Raw genomic sequence first — 11,018 nt, forward strand, 5'->3', positions numbered from 1 at the left:
CACATTGCCGGCTCATGTCCAGCTTTTCAGCTACTTCTTCAGATTCATTGTTTCTTTGGCATTGGATCAAGGACAGCAGTTTTAGAGTTTTAAGGTTGCAAATGGGTCAAGGAGATAAGCCTTAATTAAAAGTGACTTGAATGTTGAAGATCTTTCTTATTGCTTGCAGTATGCTTTAACATTTGTGTTACAGAAGCATTCAGTGGTCCCAGTCTGTTAGGTCTCCAATTTGCCTACTTAAGTCTGCTGCTGTTCACCAGCGTTATTCCCACCAGCTTACTCAAACCAGTCCCTAATGGGATGCCACAGTTTAGTTGGAACACACCTGATATGAACCCAAGGCTCCCTAATTATCCACTTACCCTCTCTAATGATCTGAAGGTCTCATCTATTGGCTAGAGAGTTGTTACCTACTTTCTCTAAGTAGTTGTTGGTAGCCCAGGCTGGCTCATACGGTAGACAGGAGGTGACCACAGCTTCTGTAGGCACATTTTTACTAGTTTACACTAGCTGGCTCATGTACTTCCAGTGCTGGCACTGCTGATCTTCACAGTGCCAGACAGCTGGGCTAAACACCGGGGCTTTTAGCTGAGATTGAATTCCATACTGACATGCCTACACTGCTTTCAGCACGCCTGCTGGCTGGTTTCGATAAATAGAGTTGGTACGTGATACTATGCTTTTGTTACGTGATGTGATTCTTCAGTACTGTTAGCAGACAAAGAACAAACAAGGAATAAAGTTAACCTTTTCCCTGTCTCTCCTGTTAGTCCCAGCCACAGTGAAGTGTTTGGGTTGTGCTTCTGCACATAGTGCTTTTCCCAAAGAAAGAACAGCATGAGTTGTATTAGAATTGTGGGTCAGTCTGGTTGGATGTTTTCCTGCAAAATGAAGTTTTGTTCAGGAGTGTCGGGCTGAGAGCTCAGGAAAGCTGGAAGCCAAAACCAAGGATGATTGTGGTGGGGACAGGGTTGAAAGAGGCATAGAAATTCCTGGAAGCTGGGCCCTGCTGGAGTAGGGGAACATCTAGTGTTCTTGTCAATGAAAGCCATTCTTTCCGCTTCCCAGGGATCAGCAGCTCTGCTTCTCAGTTACAGCTGAGTGGACACACCAATTGTCACTCTAGACTAGACACTGTTGTCAGTGCAAATGCTCCCTGCCCAATAATAAGGCATATGGTTGGATCACTGTTGTGCTGCAGGTCTTAGGTACTTGAATTACCCTTTGGAAGTGCTTGTCTTTTTTTACATAGGGAACTTTTAAGGAATTAGATTTTGAAGTTAGGATGGATGAATCCAGATCATGGTGCTAGGCAGGCAAGTTCAGCATTGTAGATGTAGTTCCTGCCCCATGTCTTTAAAGTGAATTTCTAAAATAGAAAGCAATAATGTATTTTAGATACTTTTGTTTCTAAAATACCAAGCTTATTTTATGCTGTTGTAATTTGGTTTTCAGGAAATTTCCTGTGTGCTGCTAACTTACATGATACAGTTCTTGAGTCTGGAATAATTTTGTGAGCAAGCAGGTTTATTAATTACATCAGTGCTCCAAGATACAAAGAAATAGTATTCACAGTAACCTTGAAGGTCTTTTGAAGTTACTGAAAATGTAAGTAAATGTCTGTTAAAAGTCAAGGAAAGAAAGAGAGTTTATATATATGTGTGTGTGTGTGTGTATAAAGAATATACGCAGATTAGTGCTTCTGATGCATCAGTAATTGTTGTCACAGAAGCTGGATTTTCATGGTGTACCGGCTGGAGTATAGATACGAAGTTAAGACACTTAATAATACCATGGTGTAAGATGGCAAATGTAGTTTGCCACCAAAGGACCTAAGCCTTAAATAAAAATCTTCATCATATCTGACTAACAAATCTTACTACTTGGTCTGGTTATTTATACATCCCTATTTACCATACCTATATCTGCTAAGTAAGTCTCTCTAAAGTACTTGCCTTGTAGTGCCTTGTTTGTTTCTTGAGGTCTAAGCACTTACTTCACTTCTAAGCATTTATCACTTTGTCCTATCTGGCAATTTAACTTTATGACGCTTAATCATATGAATCCTGAGTTAAAGGTAACTTGTGGTAATGTGTTCCGTGAGTACACACAGAGTATTTGGGGAGGGAGGTTTATTGCTTTTAAATTGATTTCTGGCTTGGTATCCATCATCATTTCTTGTCCTGTGTTCTAATCAAAAGTGAATGGCAGCCCACAGCATAGAGTTCATTTCATTAACTATTTAAAGTTACATTGTTGTGTGTTTGTTATTTATATTGCAATTGTGTTCACATAGACCAGTTAGGATTGGATGCAGTGATGTTTCATTTGAAATTGAAGGCAGAGAACTTATTTATTTCTCAAAATACTATGACACAAAGCCTAATCTTCTGTGTTTAGTCTTTGCATACATCTGATAACTTGCTTGGTTTTGGATCTCAATTTCTGTCTTACTGAGATGGAAGGATCCATATGTGACCCAATATTCATAATACTAGAATGCTACTAATGCATGTAGGGGCATTACAGTGTTTTAAAGATTCTTTTCCATTTATTTTTTTCTTATCCTGCTTTTTGTAGGCACTTTCAATAATTTGGTCACAGGGATCTGCAGACTGTTTTTCCCATTTTTCCCAGAGTTGTTTTAAAATGCCATAATTTAGAAAAATATTTCATGTTCTTCTTTCAAATACAAGATATGTAGGGATTACACAGAAATGCTATTTTTTGCCTAGCAATACTAATATTCCTAGGCTAAAGTTATTCTATGTGAATAACCCCTTTTAACATTCTTGTTTTCTCTATAATTCTAAAAAAATGCTGTCTGACTGTGTAAGACTTTAAGGAAACATGACAAAAATTAGCCAATCTGAAGATAGTATTTCATATGAAAATTAACTGTCATGTATTTCTATTTTCTTATGTTTTCAAGCTGCTAATTGAGAGCCATAATGGCAGACATTGAAGATGGACCACATTCGAGGGGAGATCTGACAGATGCAAAATCTATTCCTGGTTCCAAAGGGTAAGTGAGGTTTAAATCTGCAGTTTTAATTATTGAGGAATCTTGTGCTGTAACAGACAGTGAGAGCTATAGAAGAAATAATGCTAAAAGGAAGAGTTTCAATTATGGTAAACTGTAGTAATCATAAACAACTACTAGAGCTGTTGTACTGACTTTGAAAATCTCTGATGAAATAGGCCGTGTGTGTGTACAAGGAACTAAAAAGCAAGACAGCTGAGATGCAGTTAGATTTGGCTTAACAGTACTGTCAAGTGGTTAGCTGTTCTTGAAAAGAGACTTCTTTGTCTCACCGTGGGCTAAATGTTCACCCTTTTCCTTGAACTGGTTTTAGAGGTCACCTGCTTGAACTGACCTGCTGTGAGGTTTTATGTGCAGAAGCACAAGTGCAAAGGGAACTTACAGGGGTGGAAGGGAGGAAACGCAGGCCCGTTCTTCCTGGTGACAGCTAGTGGTTATGCTGCTGTAGCACTGTCTCTCTGGAACTTAATTTGTTTCTGAAGTAATTTTTTTTTTAGTATTTCAATGGAAATTAGATTTAAGAGCACTACAAACTTTTTATTTGTGGAATACAATAAGATAGTGGGCCCCAGTCTTGTCACCACTTACCCATATGCTTAAATGAGAAAATCCATACCACCTTCAGCATATATGGATTGAGTGAAATTGATAGCCGTTGCACAGTCATGAGTGGTGGTGTAGTCGGTGTGCTCATTAAGGCAGAATTAGAGCTGCGTATAGAGTCTTGGCCTTTCTAGGTTTTGAAGGTTTACTTGTGAAAATTCAATGGTAATGCGACTTTTCGATAGAATTCAGAATCGATTTACAATCTCGGAGCTGATCTTGCCTCCAAGTACATAGATTTCAAAAGATGATAGTAAAAAATCCAATTGATTTCTTGTTGATGTAGTAATTGGTTTCCTTAAACTAATTATCATATTCTGCTGTGCAGAGGCATTATCATTTTAGACACAGTTCTTCCTTGAGTCTTTAAATTTTAAGCTTGTTACAAATTGCACAGAAGATTACTACAAATACAAATGACTGTTAACTTGTTTTTTAATTATTTTTGTATGTGCACATTTTACTGAACTTGAAACAAAGGTTTTATTTGAGAGCATAACTATACAAAGTGCTTGGTTTTATTTTAAACTCTGGGCAAGTATAGCCTTCACTAGTCTTAAATCAGATCTACCAACTGATTTCACAGACATAACTTAGAATCATAGAATGGTTTGGGTTGGAAGGGACCTTAAGATCATCTAGTTCCCATCCCCCTGCCATGGGCAAGGACACCTTCCACTAGACCAGGTTGTTCAAAACCCCATCCAACCTGGCCTTGAGCACTTCCGTGGAGGGGGTATCCACAACTTCTCTGGGCAACCTGTTGCAGTGTCTTACCACCCTCACAGTAAAGGATTCTTCCTAATATCTAGTATAAATCTACTCTCAGTTTAATACCATTACCCCTTGTCCTATCACTACACTCCTTGATAAAGAGTCCCTCCTCATCCTGTCTGTAGGCCCCCTTTAAGTACTGGAAGGCTGCAATAAGATCTCCCCGGAGCCTTCTCTTCTCCAGGCTGAATAACCCCAACTGTCTCAGCCTTTCTTCATAGCAGAGGTGTTCCATCCCTCTGATCACTTTTGGGCCCTCCTCTGGACCCACTCCTATCAGTCCATGTCTTTCCTGTGCTGAGGGCTCCAGAGCTGGACGCAGGACTCCAGGTGGGGTCTCCCTAGAGCAGAATAGAGGGGCAGAATCGCGTCCCTCAACCTGCTGGCCGCACTCCTTTGATGCAGCCCAGGATACGGTTGGCCTTCTGGGCTGCAAGCGCACATTGCCAACTCATATTCAGTTTTTCATCCACCTCCAAGTTCTTCTTGGCTGGGCTGCTCTCAATCTATTCATTGCCCAGCCTGCATCCATGTTTGGGATTTCCCTGAGCCATGTACAGGGCCTTGCCCTTGGCCTTGTTGAACTTCATGAGGTTTGCACAGGCCCACCTCTCTAGCCTGTCCAGTTCCCTCTGGATGGCCTCCCTTCTCTCTAGTGTATCAACCACACCACTCATCTTGGTGTCATCAGCAAACTTGCTGAGGGAACCTGTAGGGAGCAAGTAGCAAGTTATTACCAGTTATTTTAGCAAAACCAAGGAAACCTTATTTTATTATTATTTTGAAACTAGAGAAGAGAGATCAGAATTAAAACCTAAAGTTTGTCAGAGCTGGACGCAGGACTCCAGGTGGGGTCTCCCTAGAGCAGAATAGAGGGGCAGAATCGCGTCCCTCAACCTGCTGGCCGCACTCCTTTGATGCAGCCCAGGATACGGTTGGCCTTCTGGGCTGCAAGCGCACATTGCCAACTCATATTCAGTTTTTCATCCACCTCCAAGTTCTTCTTGGCTGGGCTGCTCTCAATCTATTCATTGCCCAGCCTGCATCCATGTTTGGGATTTCCCTGAGCCATGTACAGGGCCTTGCCCTTGGCCTTGTTGAACTTCATGAGGTTTGCACAGGCCCACCTCTCTAGCCTGTCCAGTTCCCTCTGGATGGCCTCCCTTCTCTCTAGTGTATCAACCACACCACTCATCTTGGTGTCATCAGCAAACTTGCTGAGGGAACCTGTAGGGAGCAAGTAGCAAGTTATTACCAGTTATTTTAGCAAAACCAAGGAAACCTTATTTTATTATTATTTTGAAACTAGAGAAGAGAGATCAGAATTAAAACCTAAAGTTTGTCTGATTTCTATACAGGAAGAACCTACCTGCTAGCAAGTCTATGGACTCTGGAATTCTACCGGACTACAGTTACAAAATGGATTATCCAGAAATGGGGGAATGTGTAATAATAAACAATAAGAACTTCCACAGACAGACTGGTACCACTTTCAAATTTATTTTTTTCCTTAATTTACTTAAATTACTGTCAGGTACTATTCAAAATTAAATATGCAGATGAGTTTTGATTGCAATCTAAAAATTAAGTGGTTTGAATGGCTGTGGTTCATTTCAGTGCGTTCTTCCAAATATGCATAGAAGGACCATGTTAGGGTATAGCAGTAATGGGGAGAAAAATTGATAGGCAGTAAAAGTCTGTCTTGCCGTTCAGTCATGACTTCTGTTTTGCAAATCAAATCCTTTTTTATGTCTTTATATAGATAGGTAGACATAAAATAAGGAGTAGATAAATCTACATTGTAGATATGGAGAGAGGGAGATGGTTTACATGTGCAATGTTTTTTTCTGTTAGAGTGGATCTGGAATAATGGAATAATATTCCACACTGATACAGATATAAGTGAGAAAATAATTTGGCTCAATCAGACCATGTCATCTATATCATACAAAAATTAATACATTTCTTTTTATGTATAGGGATGTTACCCCGTTCAGGTACAGATGCCGATGCTGCAAGTGTCAGAGAAGTTTTTATGAAGTTGGGGTATAAAATAAAGATCAGCCATGATCTTTCATGTGGGGACATTTTTAAACTATTGAAAAATGGTAAGTAATAATATGTTCAGTGTATGTATTAAATTAGCCACTGTTTCCAAATACACCTCTAGCCCTCACATCTCTTCTTCCATGGTTCTTTTAGATGATATTTCACACCCACCCATGGTTTATTGCTAAGGATGACATGTACATCATAGTTTCTGTGTTTATTCATCTTTGCTGTCTCCATCTTTTGTGCCATGACTATTGTCTCCATATCCTTTCTCATCTTCTAAAGAAGGATGGAAAAAAGGCTGAAACTTAAATGCAGACTGATTTATATTCTGACCCTGGGATCACTGAAGCTCTGTGAGTTGGAAAGAAACCTGCTTAATTGGGGTAGAGGGGTCCTGTGCTATATACTTAGCGGTGTGGCCCAAGAGGTGTTCTGATCCAGAGGGGGTTCTCATCAAGGGACCAGAACTGCAAGTGTGTGGATTGAATTAGTCTTGTAGAGAAGCAACATGTGTTTTGTTTGACTTGTGAAACACAACACCCCTCTGTCAAGTGAGTGAGAGCTTTATACTACTGTTTGTGTTAGTCCTGCTTTGTTGGGACTTGGCTACATCTAGACTGGTAAATTGAATGGTGCCTGGAGGTATCTGTAGCCCTGGAACACAGTCTATTCTAGTTAACTGTTGGAAGGTTCATGACTGTGGCTCATACCTACAGGCACTCTCCCAGATTGTTCCAGATCAACTTCAACAGTAAAAGTGTTCCAGGGATTATTCCCAACAGCCAGTTAGCCTGCAGCAATCCTGGTTTTGGTTTTGTTTTTTAAATGTGTTTGCTACCATAGATGTAGGTTCTTAGTGCCAGTTAATGTTTATGCCAGAGAATGCTCCCAGGCATCATTAATTTATTAGTATAGTTGCAGCCTGTCTGTTGACCGTAGCTGAAAGTGGAAAGGCCTCTGTTTTATCTGTGGCCTTCAGATAGACCATGTAAACTACAGACTGCAGCCTAACTAGAGATTCCCCAAAAAACAGCCTTTCCTGACTCTTCTAGATGCAATGCTTGTCTATTCTCCAGATTGTAGAAATGCCTGAGTGTGCATCGCTTGAGGAAAAATCTAATAGTTCAGTTTTTCCAGAATAGAAATGCAGCAGTTGGCAAGCTCTAAACAGGAGACTTCAGCTTTTGGGATGGTTACACTTTTCATCTACAAACTCTTGCATCTTCTTGAGTTTCCCACTCAGAATTCCTTTTGGATCCTTTATTTCAAATCATGGTTGTATCTTGTCATGCATTTAAAAGAATCATCTTGGTCCTCAAGTACAATCCTCACAATGTCAGGCAACAAAAGACATCAAAGAGAATATATATTCTATGCTCTTTGCCTACCACAAGATGGAAGAAAAAAATACTATATGAGCACTTGATATCAAGTCTTAAATGTACTTAAATGTCTTCAAGTACAAAATTCAGAGGCTTGAAATATCTTTCTAGACCTTGCTACAGGGCAAGAGTGAGAGAGAGAGGGGTAGTGTTAGTACCTAGGTCCCTCCAGCCTCAACAACTTTCATGCTACATGCAGTTCCCATGTAAACCAAGTAGTTGTAGCATCTCTGATAGGAAAGAGAGGTTAAGACTTCTGCATCCTTTCCCAAAACTCAGAACTTCCCATCAGTCCGATCCCAGGTCACAATTCTGTTGACCATTACTGCATAAGCCAGGTGTACCATTCAGACTTTGAGACACTGGGAACACGTGCTTTGTCCCTTCGGTGTTCCTGGCCTAGTTCTGTGGCGATGCCTTTGAATGGGTAGGGTTGGCCTTTAATTTAGGGTTTTCTCTGTCCAACCTGAAGTAAAGTAGGCTGTCTCCTTCAGAAATGAAAACTGGTTGGAGGTTTCTAAACATGGGCATTGGTTCTTTAAGACCTCAGTGACATAAGAAGCATCAAATGTGCAAAGCTTTTAGGGAATGCAAGAAGTTAGGATCATTCTCTTTTTTTTTCTTTCAAGTGTCTGAAGAAGATCACAGCAAGCAAAGCAGTTTTGTCTGCGTGTTGCTAAGCCATGGTGATGAAGGATTCATCTATGGTACTGATGGCCCTCTGGAACTGAAAGCACTAACAAGCCTTTTCAGAGGTGACAGGTGCAGAAGTTTAGCAGGAAAACCCAAGCTCTTTTTCATTCAGGTGATGGACGGCTGAACAATGATCATCAAATCAGCTGGATGCTTAAAAATGGTTTCCCATTAATTATTAGTGCAAAAAAAGGTTTTTATTTCTAAAATTGATTTAAATGGAAATTACTTTCAGAATAAGATTCTCTTCAGGTCTGAAAGTGGCACAGTCTGCCCTATTAGGTTGGCATTATTTGTAATAGCTGAGATTGCTTAATTCTATGGATTAACTAAAATCTTTCTGAACACTAGCCAATATTTTAGTTTCTGAATGCACTTTTGAATTAATATCGTATCTTAAACTGTGTAGTTGATTTAAATAAATGCTAGTTACTTTTCTTCTGAGTCTAATAGAAATGTGACATATATATTCTTGTTGGTTTTGCAGTTTTTAATCAGGATACTGTTGTCTTTAAAATAGAAGAAAATCAGTATTCTGGTCATGATTGCTGCCTTTATTTCTTTATTTTTCATTTTATTTATCATTCTTTTTTCCACCAAGTAGGCTTGTAGAGGGACAGAATTAGATTCCGGTATTGAGGCGGACAGTGGATCAGAAGAAACAATGTGTCAGAAAATACCTGTAGAAGCAGACTTCCTTTATGCATATTCCACAGCTCCAGGTGAGAGACTTGCAAAGAAATTTTTGTTCCTGAACAAAATCTATGTATCAGCTTGTATTGATATTGTAAATGACAGCTTGCAGTTGTGTCCAGTCAGTGGGTGACTATTTCATTTGTTTTCTTTCATGGAAATACGGATTTTCTTCCCTCGATCGTTTTTTCTCTCCTGATTTGATTTCTTTTTGAGGTCGTTGCTATTGTCAGTTCCTACAAAAATACCCCAAACCCTGAATATACATCTTTCTCACTAGTGAACCCTCAAATGTTCATCTGCTATACATTCAGTTAAGAGTTGTGCAAATAATTTGCAGCAGCAAGTAAAAGGTATTACTGGTTCTGAGAGAACAAAATAATCAGATATCTTTAGATGCATATGCAGAAGTGGTTGATAAACACTAGCATATTACTTGCCTATCAGCTCTATTTTCATTGCATCTTTAGGCAAAATTAGTAGTGGCAGAGCACTTAGTATGCCCGTTACGTTATCAGTTAGCAGAAGTCAGTTCCAGTCTTGAATTCATGCACGTAGTCCTGAAGATCGTGACACTGAAATCCATTTTGCATCTTGGCTCCATCTGGACTGTCACCTCTCCTTCGTATATGCGTACTCTATAAAGTAGTAAGTGATTAATGGCTAAGACTTGCAGCAGATGATAGTTTTCCTGCCTTTTGATTTTCTACCTACTCAAAGTTTTCTTAGATTAGAAAATATGGGAAGATTAGAAGAAGTCTTTTGAGTTGGAATTTGGGGAGATTATCAAATCTAAATTTTGTTGGTTAATGGTTTTGAGTTTTTATTTTAAAACGATTGCTGTTGAAAACAATGCATTGTTCCCCTAATTGCTATCCTGTCCTGTATCAGAGGCTGCTACATCTGATCAATTTGACATCTCTCCCACAGGCTATTACTCCTGGAGGAATTCAGCTGAAGGCTCCTGGTTTATTCAGTCACTGTGTAAAATGCTAAAGGAACATGCAAGGAAACTTGAACTGATGCAGATTTTAACTCGTGTAAATCGCAGAGTGGCAGAGTACGAGTCCTGCTCAACTCGGCAGGATTTTAATGCAAAGAAACAAATTCCATGCATTGTCTCTATGCTCACCAAAGAATTTTACTTCCCTTGCTAAAAGAAATTCACCTCGTAATTTTTCAGTTCATGTTTTTATCTGTAAGTTATATGCAATGTTAATCTGGAATACCACTTTTAAATCTGAATTACTGTTCACTACTGTGTGTGGCATAATGAACTGTCTCAGATATGTCCATTATTAGAAGTAAATCATAGTATGGCTATGTTAGAAATGCAAACTTGAGTAGCTGAAGCACAGGCAAATTTGAAAGTAGTGCTCTGAGTATCTTGAAAAATTAGGAAGAGGAGACTGAAGAAAGATCAGATCACTTACCAGATCTATTTGGTGCTACATTTCACTTTGCTGAAGAGGCAGAGAAAAGAAATAGTTCTTGTAAATAGTTTGGTTTCATATCTTTGCTAATAGGAAGAAAATTCAGAATGTGATATGTTTGTTAATGATGGTAGTAGGATAGTGGTGTCATCATACATTTCTTAATTCAAGTTCTTAAAGTTTAGATTATAAACTAACCTAACCTGCTTTTGCAACTTAGGGCACAAGCTGTGGAAAACAGCCACTTCATTTTTTTACAAACAATTAGGAAACATATTTAGAATACAGTCAATTTTTTCCTGATCATTTTATAACTTTTTGTATGGACTATTAGGTAAAGCA

General features: G+C 39.2%; 1 protein-coding gene across 1 annotated transcript; it reads left to right on the top strand.

The window, feature by feature from the left end:
* The first annotated feature begins 2,951 nt into the window (after positions 1 to 2,951).
* Positions 2,952 to 10,743, top strand: CASP3 (caspase 3, apoptosis-related cysteine peptidase). The gene is made up of 6 exons (XM_010283152.1): positions 2,952 to 3,025; positions 5,779 to 5,903; positions 6,400 to 6,528; positions 8,487 to 8,662; positions 9,155 to 9,272; positions 10,174 to 10,743. Exons 1-6 carry the CDS (start codon positions 2,952 to 2,954, stop codon positions 10,398 to 10,400), a joined length of 849 nt encoding a protein of 282 aa, XP_010281454.1. The 3' UTR covers positions 10,401 to 10,743.
* The last annotated feature ends 275 nt before the right edge of the window (positions 10,744 to 11,018 follow it).

This window comes from Phaethon lepturus, unplaced genomic scaffold (assembly GCF_000687285.1).
Source record: "Phaethon lepturus isolate BGI_N335 unplaced genomic scaffold, ASM68728v1 scaffold1873, whole genome shotgun sequence".
In the NCBI taxonomy this organism is placed as follows: Eukaryota; Metazoa; Chordata; class Aves; order Phaethontiformes; family Phaethontidae; genus Phaethon; species Phaethon lepturus.